We start from the raw sequence: 22716 nt of genomic DNA, 5'->3' as shown, positions 1-22716 counted from the left end.
ACTATCATGAAGCAGGTCTTATTGTGTTTACTATTATATTTATCGTTTATATGAATTCTGATAATACGCTTGTCGAGTTTACAGGGAGGTCCTCGAAACGGTAGGTACGATCCTACGCGACACATCGTGGCTGAAACGTGCAGTGACAGTCGGTAGCTAACAGCACGCTCCAGCGTGCCGGAAGTTTTACCTGTGGCGTTTTTCTTTTTATCAAAAAGTGCATTCGAGAACTATCGTTCGACAAAGTTTTTTCTTTTGCATCTTTGATAAATCCTGTAACAAAGCAATACATGTATGTGAACCTTTTTCTCATATATATCATTAAACTACGTTCATGTCCTTGTTGTGACTATATTTTGGAAGCTACTCTAAAAGGCAAATTGAGTGTTTCCATGAACACATACATTCGTTCAAACGTCAGATGTTCCGAAAATTGTGCTTTGTGGTTGGTTTGATCAACGTGTAACGCGTACATGTAATTCTTTATTGTAAGTTGTTCAAGTGAAGTGTTTTTCCTAATTCAAGGAGAGAAAAAACGCATGCTGACGTTTCACCCGTAAGCTCTAAGAATAGCGAAAGTGTAAGAGAGTCAACGCTTTGATAACAGATTGAATAATGACGAACCAATTCATTGTTATTTTGTCTTATGTGATACGATACAAATGGGGTATCCTACTTAAATTTTCCCACGCAGTTATTTACCGAATTATTCATTATTCGGAAAAATGTTTAAAATAAAACTTGTAGAAACATAAAAAAGATGTTTTATAGAGATATTTACAAGTTTTGCTTAGCTAGGTGATGTCTAAACGTTTCTTTTATATGCCGCTACACATATATATGTATATGTTTTTGTCCAGTTAATTATAAGTGTATAAGAGACCCCGAGATAAATTCATTGACCTCTGATGTACTGGCCTTTCAATATACTTAAAGGTTATTTGTTATCAATTAATATTTTTGTTATTTACACTATTTTATCTTGCTACACTATTTACCATTAATACTGTCAATTTTATTAATAGTATATTTACTATTGATACTTTTAATTCGTCGCTTCGATCGTTAATATGATGATTTTCTTATTTTGTAAGTTTAAAATCTTCTGAAAGACATCTAATTCGCTATCAGACGAATATGGTTCCAGCCTGTCCATAAAAGCCGTCGAAAAACACTAAATGATTTGTTTTTTTATAATTGGATGCCATCAATTTCGAGTTCGGCACTTATAAATTATTTTTATTTATATGTATATTTACAATATTTACATATATTATATGGTATATATTTATAAGATATCTGATGTATGTATATTTAGAAAATATTACAATCTTTGATAATTGTCTGGGATGTCTGCCAGCAAATTACATGCTAGAGTAATTTTAGGAGGTATAAGTATCATTTCATTACTGTATATTGTGCTGCCTCCTTGCAAATGCATAAAATAAACAAAATTTTCTGGATTTTCTACGAAGGAGGAGAAGTTTAAGGCGATATTGCTCTATGACTAGAATTAGATGATAAATATGTATGAGAAAGCTGGAGATGTCTTGTATGGAGTTGGGATCGGCGATTGATATCGTAAGTAATGTTTTCGCAAGCTTAGTACTTTTCCAGTGTAAAATGTACACGCGTTTTTTTAGAAACGTAATTCTTTCACCTAGTGTAGATAAAATTTCAGAAATTAAGTGGTCGATTGCTCTGAAATTTTTATAGGTTATTCCATATATTACATGCTATGTCAACGGTAACAAATTTATATTTTTACGTCGTTTATCAAAAATTTTTTTTTTAATTCATGAAAATCGTTAAATTTTGCATCGTTCATAGAGGAATATCTTCTTAAACGATGATAGATGACGTTCGATAATCTTGAAAAGTTAATATACATATACCATAATCATAGGTAACCATACCAAATAGACCGATAGATCGATGAATTTATTTGGAAAAGTGTTACTCGCCTATAATAACTAAACGACCTTTTTCGTTTATAGTGTATTGCTTTCTACATTTTGTCTTTCCCTGTTTCGTTATCTTAATTTTTTTAAATTCTGCTTATATTTATTACGTAAACCGATCTGTGGAGTAAAAAATGAGCAGCAAGATAAACAACTATGAAGATTTATAAACATGATTTAGATTTGCGTTCATCATAGCGAAATTTAACGGACCCCGAACTTTTAACAAGCTTGATTTATCACTTGGACGGTCGATTAATTTGACCAGGTATGTGCCGGATGAAAAATCAATTTCACATAGAAAAAAACATCATTAATTATAACCTTATCTATTGATTTTGACTGAATTTTCGTTAATTAACGTTATGATATAAACAACGAGGAACTAAGATATAAACACCATAAATTAATAATAATGGTTTTAATGATTTTACGTAGGTAAATAGTATGAAGTACGTTTTTTATGAATACTGTTAAATATAATATTATATACCATTCAACAAAATATAGTATAATACACATTATAGTATAATATACATTACCATTGAAAACTATCCGAGCAAGTACGCTAAGTTTTGTATCGTTTAAAGGATTACCAACAACGTATGCTTTGTATAACACAGTATAGTGACCTGACCGCGGAGGGTATCGAAACTCTTGACTATCTTATGTAGCCAGATAATTTTCACGAGTAACCTAACCGTTAGCCTTAATAATATTTACTAAAGCATTTACATATCAATTAATCGGGACCAGGTGTATCAAATTTTATATCGTTCACGCGACTACAAAAATTTGATATTATGAGAATGAAACGTCGAATTTCGATCGAAAAACGTTTCATTGGAAAATAAGTATATATGCCAATAGATGTCAGTAACATATAGTTTCTTATGACACTATCGAGTTCGTACCTTATCTGCAGCAATTTGTTACGGTATCGCATATTCACCTACATAAATTGATGTTGCACTGTGCGCAGAGAAAAATCAAAACGTACATGTTTATAGAAGCATGGAAGATCTGGTAGATGTGAATGGCGTGAAGGACGTGAATAGTGGAACCAATAGGATTTATTATGAATTAGACGGCGAAGGTGACGCCGACAGTTCGACAACGCCACGCAATGTCGACCACCATCGTGATCGTAAGTTTGATTGTAATATTTTATCATGTCATTGAACTCCTATATGTGTGAATTCTTTTAGAAAAGAAACATATACCAAACGAATATTAATTAATACGTGTGATGACCTGGAACTTTTGCACACCACTGTAGCATAAGCTATACATATTCCACTTTGTTGACCAGAAGATTTGAAGTACCTACGCTATTATTATTTGTACTTTGTTTACAGTAAAACATTTTAGTTATACCAAGAGCGTTATTTTTTTAACGCGTTTGCCGTATGGTCACCATCAAGGCGTAAAGTACATTTTATTAAATATGATGCTGTAATTTTAACTCATCCAAGATATGGATAAACATTTTCGACAATAATGTTGTCTCTTATGCTAGCGCTGTAAGCTTAAGTGTATAGGTGTGAAAATTGTTATCTTTCCAACATTTAGGTTTTTAAGGATCGATAAACCGTTGTGTGACGCTAACAACCGGTTTTGTTTTAACTGGCTTTGATAGCGTGCAGAGCGTCTCCGTAATAAATGTTCTCGCGGCTTAATAATAGCTCGAATTGACAAATTATCCTATTATCGTTCCTTGTCGTACTTACTTTTCAGCCGCGTCGTTCGCATCGATCATTCGCATCCTGCATGCATCACGAACAACGTGCGTCCGTTAACTTACTCTCTTCGTAAAATATGTTCGAACATTGTCTCGCCTGACCATTTTTGAACCTTTTTGGAAACGAAAAATTCTTGTTGGACATTTAAGAGTATCTCTGAAGAAACAAAAAATGTTCTTAGCGTTATTAGCGCAGTAGAAACAAGGTCAGATAGGATACGCGTTTATATGAATTCTTTTTCGTTGCTTTACTGTTCCCTGTCCACTCCTCCAGTGGGTCCCACGTGTTTATACCGTTCGTTCAGATAGATGGAGTTCTACTGTACCATCAGGTAATGTATTTGAAATTTGGCATAGAGCCTACATCCCGTTTGCGTTCTACGTCGTCCTCTTTCTCGCCTTCGCGAAGCTGAATAGTATTTTTGCCATCGTGCGAACATCCTCTGTCTCTTTACTGTTGCGTTAGCTGGACTGTTCGAGAGTTTTACTACGTGAATAGAAACGAGAAGATAACTCGCAGTCGTTTAATTATCCTGTTTAACGACAAAAAAGCGACGGTCACATTTTCTAGTGTTTTTCCATGTTGTGAATGGTCGATATATGAATGCAAAGTTCTCTGCCAATAAGCAGTGTATTACGTATTGGTGTATTCGTATCACAAGCCACATCAACTACATATGTAATTCTCCTACGACTCGTGTTCGGTCTATCGTTTAAGGTCATTGGGCTGTCAAACAAACGTGTATGCATTTGGTTGCTTCAACGTTTAAAAAACTGTAATAGATTGGAGTGGCTTTGTGGATTTCGTGTGCAGCTAATGGATAACGAACAATATTTGTTCGAGTATTAAACGGTTAGCACGGTCGTGTCATAACATGGAATAGTCTAACCGTAGTTAACTTGACGTTATAAAATTCAGTTGTTAAACGAACAGCGTAATAACCAAGACGAAGAACTCGGTACAGCAGACGAAGCATAGTAAATTGGTGAACTCGTTTCGAAGTTAGAACGTCTTTCACGCGAAGATGTCTGTCTAGAATATAAACATATACTGTATATAATATACCGCAGTATCAATTTTTAGAACTTAAATTACCCCGAATTAGCATCGTGAGTGCTACGTGAAGCGTCTGGCGGTTATACATATATAAATCGAATCATGTCAAGTAGAGGCGTCACCTCGACGGAAAACGACTTTTTTCATTGCTTACCGAGACTACCCAACTTTCTCATAGATCTCGAGGATGAAGGTAAACATTGGTCTTTTCTATTTACGAGTTGCTAGGTTTATTTTGTATAAATATATGACCAGACATCATAACTATTATAAAACGAATTTTTCAAAGTTATGATGTAAGGATTAATATCTCTAAGTAAGAAACATGGCTTACAGATAACCTTTGTAAGTGGTACATTTTTTTTAATAATCGTTAATAACTATTCTGGTTACCATTAACCAAGAAATACACGATATCATAATTATTTATCGTTGTCCTTCAACTATTTACTTCTATCCCTGTTATATTAATTTTTACGTTATTCAGCTAATATTTATCATCAAATTTTATGTATAAATCGCAGTTTCAAAAGAGTTCAACCTTCTTTATTTTCTACTTTTAAATAACATATTATCGACTACTATTCTGTCGTGAAAGACGAGTCTAAAATACGTGGATAAATTAAAGTCAAACGCGATACGCTATCGCTACCTTATGTACACATTGGCATATATTATTTTGCGTCCGTTAACACACGTAATCTGTCGGTATCTTGCCTCATCGTCACGTACTGTAAGAAACAGGGAGTTTTCCGCGAGTATCTATGACGATTGACATTCGCGTAGTCGAGGTGTGCATATATCCAAGTGTACTATCTATTGGTTGAATAGTTTCGTAGAAAGCAATTCTTTTCGTGGTATTCTGCAATTAAAGTGTTTGAAGCACGTACTTGAAGTGATAATTTATTCTGTCATCAGAAATCACTGATATCGATATATCTACTGCGTAGTAATTTATCGCTGTAGCAATTCATCTACTCTTCGATTTTGGACAATCGAACCTTTCGATCATATTCCTTTATAACGTTATTTACGAAGGATCTTGTAAAAAATTTATGTCTGAAGTTGTAGAAAAGGTCTTCTGAGAATTTTGCGTCTCTGAAATTGTACGTTCTAGCTGTATCGTTCGATATAACTTTACGTAAGTGCAGTGGAGGTGCTAGAAGTGTGACAAAGCTAAGTAACTGGAAGCAATTACCGTTTGAAAGATTTCTGGTAATTTCCTAGAAGGAATCTAATCATGTATGAATCAACGTGGGAAACGATTAGTAAATCGCATCTAAATAGAAAAGGTGACTAAATCTAAATGGAACAGCTGATTTCAAAAATCTCCCAAGAAGAGAAACATGCCTTTTTTCAAGATTAACGGATATTAGTATGTTAATATTAGGTCGGCCGAAAAGTTCCTTTCGTTTTATAAGGAAATAATGGAAAGTACAACATTTTCCTTTTTATATTATTTTATCGAATTACGTATGATCCATTTTGTTCTATCAAAATAAAGATCATAACATTCAGATCACAATGTTCGACAGATTAGGTTTCATGTTTGTATTTTTATGCATCGTTGTAAAAGACGTGTCTGTAAAAGAAAGACACCTTCCGGACAACCTAATATATCGTGTACCATGCAAAGATTTAAGAATCTCGAAGTCGCGGTAAAAAATGTAAACAAATGCGACGAGAAAAAAAAACGCTGTCTAGTACAGTCTGTAGAACTGGTAGCTAGAAAATAAATATAATTCTGCAACACGATTGGCAGTAACAGCATCATTGACATGTTTCATGTTACACACGCTGAACGCTCATTGTGTTTAATTGTATTAATTAATTGAGTTAATTGTAGGTTCCATATTTGGTACGTACATACGTTTGCATATGCGAGGACTGAAGATGTACAAATCGCATTTTTAAACGAATCAACATGCACAATACAGGTGGTATCGCCTTGATGTAATGGCGTCCGATTGGCTTCTGCTTTGGAACTTTCAGCAAGTTCAGCCCTGGCATCGATGTTCTCAGCTATGTATCTTATCTCGTGAGATACGAATGTATCTCTACGAGTGGGTGTCCGAGTTATTTTGTCTACTAGGGTATCTCGCGGCAGAGTTGCCATTGCTAGATGACCCCCTTAATCGTGTTCCCACTGCCACTGCCACTATCATATATGTCTTTGGCGAATACGCGAGCTTGTGATTTTGTTAAGAGTGGCAGTGAGAGTAGGGATAACCGCTCCTCGCGTACAACGTGAGAAATCTTCCGACGGTCTTGCTGACGAGTAATCCGCGTAGCTGGGTGTCTCAGAAGTTAGAGTCGTCTATTCCACAGGTTTACAGGTCTATTCACAGGTAAAATCTTTGTCAGATACAGATATCCTATGTCAAGTAAGTCTAACGTTATTTAGTCACAAAATGAGAATATTTCTTGTTGTCTTTACAATTTCTTAATTGATCTTATCGAAATTTCGTTATACAAATTATTTTCTTGAATTAAAACCGTTGGAACGTGTAATGGCGTATCAGTGAAATCTAAAAGTGCAGATATTTCTATTTTAGCCACGGAATCTTCTATTCTTAGCAATTTAACGATATTTAAAGTTTTGGCAAAGTTAATTGAATTTAGAAATGAAAAGCATGATATAATCATAGTGAGGATGATTCGTATGATTTTGGCGTATGAAAAATCTGCAAATCGCATACCTGTAAACACTTGCGCCAAGTGTCTCTCTAACGATCTCGTTTATGAAAAGCGGCTTCTTGGCGCTTAGGACCAGTCTTTGGTCGAGTGCCAGGACTTGATTTATGAGTAATGAATTCTAAACGGAGAGTTTCATATTTTTGTTAATAATTAAATGTCTACAGATGATAAAAACAGAATAGAAGCTCGTAGCAACTCACTGGCTAACAATTATATAACCAGCATGTACAGAAAAGGCTTTGAAGAACTCATCTCAGTAGATCTGATAGACCGATAAAGATCACCAGTATACAGGGTATCCGCGTAACGCGACTTTATTTTTCTGCTATTTGCGAGGCCATGTAGCGAGAAATGTTTTGAACAGCACTTTAATGGTGTCGAGTATACTGCAAATGACGATAAAAGAATTCGACGAAAATAGTTCGTTTTCATAGCGAAACCAAGGTCACCCATGTTTAGCATAAATGGGTCCATTTGTTGCTTTTTCCATGAGATTGTAAGGGCTTTACGTCCAATTCAAAAAGCATGTTACATGATAGTTTTATTAACTCAATACTAGGTTTACGATAGTAATAGTAGGTTAGTTTAGCCGACTTCGGTTAGAAATAACTGCTATAAATGATCAAAATGCTTTTGGTTACCGATAATAATCAGGACATGTATATTATATATTACATTCTTATTTTTGACCCACATTCTTTAAAACTACACATGTGGTATGTATATGTATAGTTATACTTTGTGTATAAATATATATGCATATCGTGCGTAACTATATGCGTAGTTTGAAGAATGTGGATCAAATGAGAATACGCAAGCCAAGTACAAATATTATGTATATAAATATGTATATCTATCTATCTATATATGTGTGTGTGTGTGTATGAAAATTCCACGTGTACTCTTGTTACATCATTAGTGGTCATCGTTAGAGATGTAAAATTCGCGTCATAGTTAACATGTTAACGAATAATTCCTGTGCACGAATGAACAGCGCTAATTCACGAAAGATGAGCAAAAAGGAAGGAATATGTACACATCTTATGAGGTTATGAGAAAACGTGCGGTGGCTAACGCTTCTTGAGAACTGTTTCACAACGTTGGCGTGCGTGCGTTAACGGCGCTACCAGAAAACACGGTTGCGTTAGTGTTAGAGGTAGAGACGTGCATGTAGACCAGCGAACGTGTGGTCGTGCGTACGGATTCTACGACGTCTACCAAGTGCCAACTGTACGCTACAGTCAGTGTATTCGATACTCGCGACCAGTTAATGTGGTCAGTGCCCTCTGTACTACGAACTAGGAGTATCGTCTTTATTTTGTAGTTCGTCCCCGCGTTTTTGACACATTTTTTGACGCATTTGACACGAGGAAAACTGAAAAACTGTTTTGTGTCATCTTTCTTCGGAAACGGCAGTGTACTGCCGAGTTTTTGTGATATCATAATTGAGGAAATCGTTATTAGTATTAGTGGCCAGAAGCAAAGAAAGTGTGGTATTTATTTGTGTAAGATTTGTCCTGTCAGAATCCTGATTTTCGAAATGTCGATCGTCTGTGCGATAAGTTTTGTATGTACGTGTGAACTTCTCGTACTTTTGCTGAAACAAAAGACGTCGTTGTCTCAGATGTTAAAGTCATGTTTTTCATCTTCTCGTTGATTATTCATGTAACTGCCTCACGAACCAATATCGTTTCACGGACATCATGGTTAATGTGGTATTTTTTCGAAGCATTATAGGATTTTGTATTAGAAAAACTTGAAGGATTTTACAATTGATTTACAATTACTTTGCCCTTTAGTCGTGATATTAAAATAATCCAATGTGTCATATCTTATCTATAACTGTAACTAAAGAAAACACGTAAACGATTCAAAGCAATTTATCTTTAGTAATCGTCTGTGTACATACATATCTAATTTCTAGATTTTGGATACACTCCAAATGAAACTGTCGAAGGATGACTCATGCGAGCAGACATTTTTTCTGGAAATAGTTATTCACGAACATCGGTATCGCTGATTCAAACTAATAGAGCTACTTGTATACGAAGATCGTTGCTTAAAGAACAAAAATAGTACACTCGCGATTGAATCGGAGGTACTGCGCAAAAAATGAAACGTCTGTTTGTTGACATACTCTTGTTAGTGTGAGCCGACAGTTTGTTACGGCTGGGAACTGTGCATTGGCAAAATTACTTGTCTATATCAGGTGGCAGACAGCATAAGGCAAAAAAGTATTCATTGTACTTAACGCGTGCAAACAGCCATTGCCCTTTTGTCTCATGCTATTCTCCACGTTCTGTTCTATTAATACTGCGCATTTGGTTTTGTAAATTTGACGTAAGTCATGGGTCGTGACAACTTTATCGAGTTATCAGTCCTATGAATGGAATATTTTAAATCCAGAATAACGTTTTGATCGTGCGTTATTTCCGCAAAAAATGTCTGTGTTAATATATCGAATAGGTCCCATCAAATTTGTAGAAAAATTTGTCAAAAAAAGTCTAGGAATTTACAAAACAAAGAAAACAAAGAAAGTTTTCAAAACAAACTTTTAACTATCCTATAAAATGTTTGATAAGTGTAACCTGTGTAGCGTAATTTCCAACATAAACATTCCACCAACTATATACATATTGGGTACATATAGGTTACTTTCGTCATATGTAAATAACCAAGCGATGTGATCTGAATCGTATTTTCATTTCATGGTATACCTACGTATAATACGTGATAATACGTATCCTTCGTTTCGCAATAGTTGTGAGACATGTGCTTTGTTTGTCACGAAAGCAGTGGCTTGTTTAAGGTTGACTGCTTTCTCGGGAATTTAAAATAAAAATCTCATTAAAAAATGCCGTTATCTTAAACCTAAACCGATAGAATTCCCTCTATATCTATATAATACCATTCGCTCATTTATTTCACTTCTCTGTTTCCACTTTCTGTTAAAATTTAGTTTAATCCTAAATTAAACTTTCGTTCGAAACATTACGTTTTCTTTAATCGCGCTGAATTATTCAGAACGAAGTAGATGTTATATAAGCGTTGTCACTCGGGCTTGGTGTAATTAAGGTTAGAATCAATTTTGATCCGCAAATTCCATTTCGTGCTACTCGTAAGAAGTAATATTTCGATTAGAGGACGAAAGTAACAATTATTTTAAAAATTAAAAGAGAAAATCATCGAGAGGAAGTTAATTTTTATTTAAATGGAAATCAGCTATCGTTAAATTTTGCAGAAATTTTTCGAGGAATAAAGTTGTAAAAAAAAATATTAAGATTCATCTGTCTTGGTTATGTACACACAGCCATCGATATTGATTACTCTTAACCTAGACAAACGAAACTTCTGTCACCGATAATAGTGAGTCGTGACTGAAAACAATTCCTCTTGTCAATAATGGTTATTCATAAAGAAAAACAATTTTCGTCATCGATAATGGTTACCAGTAACGTAAAAAATGTTGGTCCTATATAGTATTCACAATCAAAATCGTTCAGAGGCAGATATTAATTCTTACGCCATAACTTAAAAAATTTAGTTTATAAAAGTTATCGTTTATGGTTTCAATTACTTTGTTTATCAAGTTGACTATAAAAGCTGCAAATTACAAAAGGTGATTAAATTGGGTACACATTGTGAGAATGCTCTCGCATATAGCCTCCAGCTTGAAACAAAGAATTTCGTTTCAGAAAGGGAAATATTATAAACGTGTGTAAATTTGGTTTACGTCGTTTATGATTAAAGCAAAATCAAACAACGATTGTCACGCTGTCAAGGTTGCTGGCGTATTGGCGTCAGAGAACTGCAACGTGTTGAAAGATTCGGATTCCCAAAAATAGTACTCGAACTCTGAAGAACAACATACACTTTGATTTAACTTGACTTCAATATTGCATATGTAAACAGAAAGCTGTTGCAACTTCTGGTCGGACTTAGAAATAGACTCTGCATGTTTATGCAAATTTATGGTTTTATGAACATGAGAGGAAGAAATGAAACTTACTAGAGATTTGCCTCGCATATTATACAGGGTGATTGTTATTCGTTTAAGTACAGGTACATGTTCATAAATTGTTCCTTCCAAACGCGGAGGTGAAAAGCTAAATACGATATCGTTATCGATATAATACATGTCAACAATTGGTACAACTTTCGAGATACGCTCGACAAATGCAAGTAATATTTTCGTAGAAAAAACGTACAACATAAACACGAAATTATAATTCTATATCTAAATATGTACGTAAAATTACTATATAACATAAACAGAAAATGAGATTAAATATCGCCCTTTGACGTCAGCCGTGATTTACAACATTTTCGATTTATTGTATGTATTGTATATGTTTGTGGTAGATCGCAAACGAACAAACGTTTTCTTTTTTCAGTCGGCGCTTTCTCACCGGGAAATTCCAAAATTCCACGAACTTTTTGATTAAACACATAACTCGCGAGCCGCAAGAGATCGAAAACAGACGAAAAGTTTTCAAACAAAAGCTACTTCTTTTAACGAGGTTTATCGTTTGGTAGAAAATTTATCAATGTTAGAGCGAATTGTAACGCGAAATCGAAATCACTCGCCTTCGCCTCTTTAGAACGAATTTGAACAGCAAATCCTCTTTATAAGTGGTCGAAAATCGGGACTTCTCGGCGATCGATTAACGCGCAGGGATTTATTGTATTTGAGATTATCGTTTACTCTTCTTAAACTACTCGTAAATCGAATCTGCCTAATAGTAAAACCGTCAAGCCAGTTACAGTGGCCGGTGCCAGATTCTTTGTTTTTGCAAATACCGAGAGATGCAAATATTTTTAGCAATATTAACGTTTACCTTTATTCAGATAGAAACACGGTTACACATACTCGTTTATTTTTGTCATGTTGCTTCAGCTCCAACTAATTACGTGCAATATATTTAGGTACACATTAACCAGTTAACTGTTGCGACTTCTTTGAAAAGCGTGTACTTAAAATGTATACTCGTCAGAACCAGCTAACTGGTTAAAGGTCGACAGTTCCAGTATCACGATTATCGTTTTCTTTTGTAATTACTCAGTCAGCAAACGAACGTTCGGATCTTCTATCGGGTTGGCAACTAAGTGATTGCGGATTTTGTCAATACCACCTAATGACAAAATCTGCGTCCACTTAGTTGCCCAAGTCTAATATGTCTGATACGACATATACATATTCGATTGCTTTTTTTTTTACTAATTGATATCGAGTTCTGTTTGCAAGTAAACAAGCTGCAACTATCGTAGACGATCGACAGATTCGAGTAGAAATTGGCGAAATCATGTTCGATATTAGAATTCTGGCAAATCTTTCTAGACGAGCAGAAGAAAACTGCACGATGGTGCTGGGTAGCGAAACTGACTACTTGTCTGGATATAAGCGAAATTCTATTACGGAATGGTTGCAAAAAACGGGGCAGGCGGGGAACGATGGTAATTTTCTCGATGCAACGTGTATGTTTGCTGCGTTTACGTTAAATAATTGGCGGTTACAGTGAAAGCGTTTTCTAGTTCACAGCAACGAACTACGCACGTTGAAACTTACTTAGCAATTTGCATTAGACATACACAGAAGCGTACAATCTTGTTAACCAAGTGTTGAGGTAGTACCGCTAAACCAGCGGTTCTTAGTCTCTCGGTAATCACGTTTATTCTAAATAATTTCCTGTTGTCGCGTATATATAGTAATCCGTGTTTCCACTTGATTCAAACTTCGAATCCGTAACAGGCCTGAAATATTTAAAACGTTCGTCAATCGCTCATCAACGATCTTCAAATTTGCAGAGGAGATATTCGGTCTAAATAAATAAAGATAAATGCACATACACGTGGAACATTTTTTAGGTACGCGTACTCCTTAGCCAGTTAACTGCGGAGTTTAGTTTTAAAAATCTCTTATGGGGTGTGTAATTAGCGCGATAAGTAAATAAAAGGACGAGTAAGCGCGTCGAACGCAGTTAATTGGTTAAATATTTTTTACTCGAGTAGTAAAATAACAAGTTGCGCGTGAGCGTCGCACCGTGAAGAGTTTGCGACCATTTGGGGTCCGCGGACCAGAGATTAAGAACCGCTGTACTCGACTAAACTCGTTTTAAGGCATTTTGCATCCGCTTTCGAGGTATAATAATACGTTTAGTGTAAACGTTTTCCTACTAAAAAGGGACCATGCTTTTCATTACAGGAAGCGAAAGTCCGGTGTTTGGTCTGGAAGGTGGCGGAACAGGTGCAGGTGGTGGAACCTCCTTAAGACTTGTACCGCACGAATTGCCCAATGAAATTTCTGCCCCCTATGAGGTGCCACAATTTCCAATCGAACAAATCGAGAAGAAGCTTCTCATACAGAGACAATTAACCGTCAAGTAAGTAACGCGTTCGTAATTTTCTTCTAAAAAATGAACCTTGATTCACGCTGGTGATCATGGTACGACCGGATGATGTCTAATCAGACATCGATAAAACTTGTTTACACGTGACGCAATGAGAGCAGCCACGGTATAGTCCAGCCGAATTTGATCTGAAATACGCCAGTTCATAAATTGTACGAATCATACGTGGAAAATTTGGAAGCACGATCGCCTACTGGTCTTCTTAGTACTTCGGTTACTGTACTGGAAAGTTCTGTCGGTTTTTGTATTCTTCCACTCGCGATAGCGATAAAATATATTTAGGATGAGTCTTATTCTGATTCAATTTATTCGAGCTTATCCAGACGTTATTACGAATTATCTTACAGGTTACGTAAAACGATGTTCTTCGTTTATCTTTTATGATATTGTAAATTAAATTAAAGAATTGTAAGAGCATGTTCAAATATGTACGTGTAATCTTTACTTATCCAATTAGTCCACTTAAACATGTCACAATAACTCTATAGATTCGGTGTAGAGATGTTTATTTATCGATATAGATTTCATTATCAGTACTGATAATTCTTCAATCACGTTCTGTATATATATATATCTGACTAATACCTTAAGGTTTTCTATATTACCTAGGTCAAAAGTAATTACCTGAAAACTTTTTTCTTATGTTTGAGCAGTTTTCACTGCAATTTTATAAAAATGGTAATTATTCTTGTAAATGTTTGAAAACTGATGATATTACGAGTTTGTTGAACAGTTTGATAAATCGATTTCCTTGCTCCAGAATTCATGAAAATTCAACGTTGGAACGAGGTCATTCTTTAACCCGTTGCAGTAGTTATGTGTAGTCGCGATACAGCCCTTTCCAAAGCGTTACTGAGAATAGCGAGAGAAAAGCATAACGAAGACGGTTTTAAACGGCCTTAAGCTACAGCGTACTCGTATTCTCCAAAAAATTTAAGCTACCCTTATATCATGACATTAACCAAAAATTCTAGCAACGTAACTCCAAAATTATTGTTATAAATTATTATATTATAGTTATACGTACATTATATAACATTGTATAGGACACGATACTTGCTAGAAAATACTACTTATTAGAATAACATTTATTACAAGACACACTTGAAGTAATTTTAAAAACTACAAAATGAAATATGACTTACAATTACTCCAATAGTCGTAGTAAACATTCATAAAATTGCTGGAACGTACTACACGTTACGATCATTACTAATAAGTACAATTAACCATATACTACATTAAGGATATAAGTATTATACTTTTGATACGCACTTGAATTAAGATAAATAATATATTCAACTATGCTTTTAAGATTACGTTTAATTCTTCAGTTTAGGAATTTTTTTCATTTTCCAATTTGTAATCTTTTATTCGCTGCTGAGAGGAAATTTGCCTTTTCCATCGTGTAAAAAAGCCTGTAATCTTTTCCTGCCCTAGTCGTTCATTCTAGAGGTCATTTCGTGCTGTTAAAATAGAACACCGGTACATTTCCTTCAGGACATTCTATTAATGTTGAAAATTGCACTTTTATGCGATCCACTTGCGAGTCTCGTGTTGTCTTAAAAAGACGTAAATTTCATTGCAATGCGTTTTTATAGGCGGTCAGAATTTATGATCTCTTTTTAACTGCCGTCTATAATTGGGATTATCTACGAAGGTGCATGTACCTAATTCAATTCTATTCTTGGCTATTACTCTTGTTAGTTCCATACCATGCCTCTTGATGCGAGTGCTGAAGCTTCTGAAAATAAATTTTCAGTTGCGCTCGATTTCTATTACATTTGCTTGCTTAGACCAGGTGGAAAAAAAAATAGCCGCCTAACGGAAGGTCAACGAGTACCTTCATATAATATTTCATTTTTATCATTCTAAGATTTGTGCAGTAAGCTAAAACTTGGAATAAAATTTCTACTAGAAAGTATGATTTTACGACTCGACTAATTTTTTCACATAATTTGCCGTTAACATATTCTCAGTACAAGCACTATTACGTTTGCGATTAAAATGAGCACTGGTAAAATTATCTCACACGATAGATCTTAGTTCTTATGCAGTGAAGTAGCGATCAATACTGCAACGTAGATCTATCTGGTTTACTGTTTAATCTGCGGTGGTTACCATTGTAGCTGGTGTATTTTGTGTAATGTATAAGACGTGACTCTAACTAATGTCATGTATTATATATTATTTATATTAGATTCAAGCGCAGTACTTGCTGGTCAAGGAAATCGTTGTTTTCCTTGTCCAGCAAGGTAGCGTTTACCATAAAAACGCGGCAAAAGATCAGACGGCGCACAAGGAACATTGTCCGAATACTCGGAAGCGATTACGTGACGCAGTGAGACGGAAACGGTCTGAGTTTTGGAAAAGCGATGACTGAATCTGTTTCGTGCTTCGCTACGACAACTGGCTCATTCATCGCACCTTATCTAGCAGTTTCTGGCGAAACACGACGTCGTGCAATTTCGTCAGCCTGCTGGCCCTCCTGCGACTCTTGACCACCCCCCAAATTGAAAAATCCTTCAAAAAAGAACAGAATTTGAAAAGGTAATGGATATAAAATGAAACGCGACGAATTCTCTGTACTTTCTACTGGTAGAATGCTATGAATGAACTTGAAAAATTCAGCACCCATTCGAAATTCATCTTTTTGATCTTTTGCCACTGCCAATCTTATATCGTCAGGAACGGTGAACATTTTGTGATGGACTTGCAGTTGGAGTCGTAGAATCGTGGCTACCGACTACCATCAGATGTAATTGTTCTTGATCCATTCATACTCTGTACTAGTATACGTGTAGTATACGTAGTAACACATATTCGTTATCGGTCATTTCCTATATCGTTCTTTTGTCATAACTCCTTGACGATGCTCCCAATAACACGCATACGTTTATACGACACTTTTTCCTTATCTCGGTGCCTACAGAACGCAACGACAACGTTTGGCCGAGACAAAACCGGGGTAAACAAATACAGGATATAACTTTCTGTGACAGAATATAATCGGAATACAAGTTAGCAGATTAAAGTATCTGCGATGGTTATGTTCTTTGCGAGGATCACAGCTACGCATAGCGGAACATCATGGCGCGATGAAATTGATTTTCAAGAGCTGCCTTGTGGCGATAGAATTGCGTCGTCTGTTACCTTCGGGTTAATTCCTAAACGATGAAACGAAAGCTTCTTTATAACGATAATAGAGGTACCGCGATTAATTGAAGCAGCGACAACCTATAGGGGCTACATCAAACGAACTACGTCTTCGCAATATGGACAATGTGGTTGCTTGGTTGACAATGAACGAGTGGCGCGATTCGGTGTGGCGCGACGATGATGGCGTGGCAGTGGCATAGACGTGGGGAAGGGGTTAGGTTGGGGTTAGGTTCGCGAGCAGCCTTCATGGCCGGCCTTTTAGTAGTCGTAAGACCATCGTGGTGGTAGGAAGTGCGCGGCGGTATGATCTGCGTGCAACGTAGATCGTTTCCGGTACTCTACCAAGAAATATCAGACTCGTGTTGGACGACCGCATGATCCCCGGTCGGCTTTACGATAGTCTTTCATGACCTCGCCACGAGAATTTCCGAGGCTAGGCTATGTGAGTTAACGTATCGATTGACAGAAATTTTTACATTCGCGGACTCTCGCCGCGTTTACTATGCCGTGACACCTTCGAATTACGCGTTACCGTCGTATCGATGAATAACGGAAAGGGAACGGAAATAAGACCGAGCCGCCGTCTCTTCCTGGTTAGACGTTCGCGTTCGCTTAGTTTCCCGTCCTGTGCAACGATAAACTGTCGAGCGAATTCTCAACGACATTTTGACACTTAAATACAGTGGCTCGTGAAAGCGTTCCAAAACTTACCACAGAATTCTTATTTACGGGAATATCGTGTACGTTATGCGTGTACGAAACTTTTCGATATTTCGTTGGCACCGTAGACGAGTAGACTGTGAATTTTCACGGAAACCCGTGTTCTTAAGGATATAGCTGAGAAAAAAGAATCTCCAGAAATTGAGAAATTGATTTAACTACCACGTATCATAGAAAGCGCTGTACTTTGGATGTTTTCTTGTGGTTCCTCATATTACGCGTGATTTGTGCAATTTTGTATTTTCAAATGAACGATCTTTGCATAAAGATGCGCGGTCTAGTAACGAGACACGACTGTCGTGGTTACGATAGTAAGATTTGAAAGCAGTCCGGAAATGTATGTAGAGAAGTTGGAAAATATTTATTGCAGACATACACTTGTTAACGAAACATTACTATGCAGGATGAATAAGTAGTCTTAGGCATGCCATTGGCGCAAGAGACAATTTCGCTACATACATTTGTGGCTTATTCGCTTCCACTACGTATCTTTTAACTTGTGCATACATTTTTAGATTTATTTATCACATTTATATACATAGACATTTATTATAAACATACAGTTAATGAAAAATTAATACACAGCATGGACAATGGTCTTCGACGTGCGATCAGTGCCAAAGATAATCTCGCTACATATTGTGTATTATTCATACAACGAACAATTCACTGTTCAAATGCTTTGTTCAAATACACTAACTTTTACGAAATCCGTAAAATATCTTCTAATTTTTACATACATTTTCAGATTCGTTTCAAATATTACCAATGTAATCACGACGGTCGTGTCCCGTTCCAGAGCCAATGAAGTCTCAAAACGTTTCGTATAATACGAGCCGTCTAACGCGAAAGTAGCGTAAGTCAGTTTTCTAGCTATTTGGTTTAACGCCGCATCTCCGAAGCTTAACCTTGATTCTGTTTCGTGCAGATGTGCTATCTTCAGACATAACTGTACAGTGACTTACATAAAACAGGTGTAACGTTCTTTAATATTATTGTACGTTACAGGATTCCGACTTCGCTCCTCGTTAATCAGTGATCGGCATTTTTCTGTTTACGTCGCTCTTGCGTTAACCGACTCGTATATGCATAAACAGTTTCTAGGAGCGTGCGAATATTTTCGTGAGCCACGTATACGTACATAGAGCACATATGCAGACGCATGATTCGACATTATGTTCTTTAACCAGTTAGCTGTTTTCGACGAGTATACTCGACACAAAGAAGTGGCAATATCTCGTGTTATGACGAGTATACTCGTCAACCGTAAAAAGTGGTCAGAATTTGGTAATTGCGACAAACTGCGGTAATAAAATTAAGAAATAAAGCAGTCTTTTCGGTGCAACTTAATCCTATATTATAACAGCCACATATATTTTTTGTTCGACGAGTAAACTCGCTTACTTTTTGCCACGCACTTTTTTGGCTATACGCCTTTCAAGGAGGTCGCAACAGCTAACTGGTTAACAGCTGCGGACACTCGTTCCTCCGAATATTTCGTGAAAAAATTTTCCGAACTCGTGAAAAGGTGCGGCAGTACTGCACTTGATATCGTCGAGGTTTACGAGCGCTCTATGTAACAGGTTACGCGTAGGAGATGTACGTCGTTATGGAAATTTCGTTCCCCCGTTTGTCGATCATCGACGCATTTCCTTTTCTCATGTTTCTTCGTTCAAGCCGCGATGATCTTCCTGTCGTTCTTACCGCAAAATCGTTGCGCATTCCTAGCGATCGTAGCAACATATGGACGAATACGGCCGTTGCTCTACTCGAAACCTATCGCGAGCAAATTCTGTCTGCGTCTTTTATCCAACAACCATTGTATATGCGATCGAAGTGTTTAACAGTCGAATCGTACATGCGTTATCTTCGCACGATTTTATTCTGTTTGCGAACGCACACGTGCAGTACTATTTACGAATAGCGTAAATATCGCAGATACGTTTTATACGCTCATTTCCTAGATTCTTACGGTAAAGTCGACTTAAAATCTCGCGAGTAAAATCGAACGTGTTATTGCACAGATATTACGGTAGAATTCCGACAAGTGGTATTTTTTTTTCGAATCGTCGTTACCGTTCGTCCGGTAACGAGAAATAATGAAACGCACGATTGCCTTCGATACCGTTTCGAAATGCCCGACGACGATCGTAAATATTTACATGTTTCGTGACAACAAGACGATTGAGGGGCTCAGCGAAGAAAGGCCATATGCTGCAATTTATATCGACTCTTTGTTTTTTCTATTATCAACTATGTAGCTCGTGCGTTCTACCGTTCGTTTCATTGCCTTCCAGCGATGTAGCGTGTAACCTTCTGCGAACAGGATTAAATTAACCCTCCGTAGGCAAACGTATTCTTTTTCTCTCTCCGCGTTCTCTCCTACGTTAACCGGAAGATTTAAATTAAAGGGCAACCGTTTTACCAGACTTTGAAAATATGTGGGAAAATTTCGAAATGCTTATCGATATCTCTGTTGCGTTTTTCATGCTTCTATTGACACGTTCAGCACGGGGTCGATACGCGTATCGAGGAGGAGGAAGAAGCTCTTTAGCGGCGGCGCCGATACATGTATCGACATTATTTTCTTTTTTAATATTTGTCAGCGGTGTTTTTCCGTGCGTTCTAGCCATTTCCTAGGTGAAACTAAGCGGGAAAAACTGTTTTTCGTTTAATGAAAAAAGATCGTTTTCAATCGTGTTATCCCTATCGCCTTGCATTCTCGTAGTATTTATTTAATTGTCCATTTATAGCGCATTTAACTAACGGTAGAAGCGAGAATTTTGGCCGGTACTGTACGACTTTCCTCTATGTCTAGTGGGGAAAGAAAGCCACGTTATTCCGTCTCCTTAGACAACTTGCAATGTAATTCTTACGTGCGATCTATATCTGTCCGTATGTGTTCCACTTCTGCATCGAAGCTTGATGAAAGTGCATAAGTATTGGGACACCTGATGGCATCGTAAGAAACGCGACGATCTACCTAGCTCGCGAAGCAAACTGTTAATCGCCACCAGTTAGCTGTTTTCGACGAATATACTCGTCAGCCGTGAAAAGTAGTTGCAATTTGCTGCTTAAATCGCAATTTGGTAACTGCAATAAACTGCAGTAATAAAATTAGACAATGAAAACATTTATTTCTATCGTTAGCAACAGCTAACTGGTTAATATTGACAGTAGTACGCAGCGCTAGTTTGTTGTATTATTATTATTATTTATCGTTATTTATCTTGCTGCAACGAGGCTCGCGTGTACGATCTTTGGTTTGGAAACTTGTCGCTTGTTCCGTTCGTTTTATAATTCGTACTAGTAGAACATACGTTATTTGGTTTCTGTTAGCTCTCTTATGCAGCGAATATAATTTTATGCTTCGTACTTGACGGTTAATGTTCAGTTGGTCGAACCTATCTGTAGGAATTGTAGGGATGTAACGTGCATATTGAATAGACTGCGTAGTTTTGTGTAGCGGATTGACTTGTTCGAGCTGAGGACACAGAATCAGAGTATTATAATAAGATATAAATTCCATGTATGCGTTCCGTATGTTTTTGCCTGCCAACTCACCACGTAATTCTTTCAACATAAACAACTTCCATTTGTACAAATTTTTATATCTACGCGCTTTGGATAATTTTCAATATGTTTTTGTTTTCGTCTTCTAATGTCTCTGGCTTTTCCAACGCCGCGTATTTTGCCTAATTCTGTTGACGCTTGCACCACTTTCGTATTTTCTTGCAACAATCAGAACGCCGATAGTTTCCTACCAAACTGTCGTAACGAGAATTCACTCGATGGAGCAGAGGAAAGAATACATCGCACGTGAACGCTAATAAAACATGTACATATTTGAAAGGAACGAAGGCATCGGTCGCTGAGAAACGTTATAATCTCATAACAAAACGTTCGGATATTGCCGTTGTTTGCCTTTGGCAGACGGTTTAACGCTTGGACAGAATACCGTGCAGTAAAAAGAGCTGTTCGAATGTACGTCGATCAACGATTAAGACGATCGCGGTTTAACGTTAACTTTCTCCAGAAGAATTTATTCTTCTGCTGAAGCTGATTTTGCCGTCAATTTTTAGTACCACGTGTTCGCACGTTTTCCACGTCTGGGTCCCTCGATTGTAAACTGGCTAACGTTTAACCAGCTAACTAGACGATCGTTCGACGAGACGCAACGCGTTATGGATGCGATGTGAGCTTAGAACGAGGCCAAACGTAAATTAAATCCCGCTGGAAAGTTGGCATTGAGACGAAACGAACGACCAAGTTCGCGATGAGAACTGATAATAAAATGTAACGGATAAGGAAACTGGAATATCGTTGTTTGCTTTGTCGAGTTTTGCGATAAGTAAAGAAAAGAGAAATGAAAAAGCATGCGACAAGAAAGGAACATTTGCTTATGAGAACATTTCGTTTTTCGGACGCTGTCAGCGTGCATGCAACAGACGTAAAATACGAGAGAAGGATCGTGTAACATGTTCGCTGGTGCGAACGAATCGAAACGATGGCTCAGGGATAATAGGATACTCTTGAGGTAAATTAAAATGCCGTCATCATGATTCCTCACACCTTTTAACCCTTTTAGGACGGGACTTTAAAGATAGACACGAAGAACGATCATTTTTTGTATTACCCTTAAAATGTCTCTTTTGCGCGTGATAATTTTCGAAGAAATCGATAATACGGGATCCGACGTGTCGTATTCTTCGCGCTCGGATCAGTCGGATCGCCGTGCGTTTCTTGTACGATGGTACGAATATTCTTTTTGGATCTGACGAGTGATTTTCATCCGTCTTCGTATGAAACGAAAAGTATCAGGCTGTGCCAAAAGTTTCCTTCGTTTTATCAGGAAACAATAGATGCACAGCATTTTTTGTTTTATGTTATTTCATCGAACTCCGTATGATCCAGCTTGTCCTACTACCACTGTTGCTACGGAGGAATAGTAAGAAGACAAAAGTAGCGATAGAA

General features: G+C 36.9%; 1 protein-coding gene across 11 annotated transcripts in view; it reads left to right on the top strand.

The window, feature by feature from the left end:
* Nucleotides 1–59: 59 nt before the first annotated feature.
* Nucleotides 60–22716, top strand: part of LOC117211960 (AMP deaminase 2) — a 33531-nt gene continuing 10874 nt past the window's right edge. For 2 of the 11 annotated variants that reach the window (XM_033456347.1, XM_033456349.1), the window contains exons 1-2: nt 17278–17464; nt 21825–22279. In XM_033456347.1, the coding sequence (XP_033312238.1) occupies nt 22221–22279 (59 nt within the window). In that variant the 5' untranslated portion in view covers nt 17278–17464; nt 21825–22220. Of the gene's footprint in view, nt 293–366; nt 557–1475; nt 1582–2142; nt 2230–2971; nt 3109–4467; nt 4953–5984; nt 6052–8725; nt 8962–12794; nt 12911–13658; nt 13837–17277; nt 17465–21824; nt 22280–22716 lie in introns of those variants that run through there. The other 9 variants (XM_033456339.1, XM_033456341.1, XM_033456340.1 and 6 more) reach the window with 9 other exon arrangements.

Source organism: Bombus bifarius, unplaced genomic scaffold (assembly GCF_011952205.1).
Source record: "Bombus bifarius isolate JDL3187 unplaced genomic scaffold, Bbif_JDL3187 scf7180000008265, whole genome shotgun sequence".
Lineage (NCBI taxonomy): Eukaryota > Metazoa > Arthropoda > Insecta > Hymenoptera > Apidae > Bombus > Bombus bifarius.
This window is presented reverse-complemented; position numbering and strand designations above follow the sequence as displayed.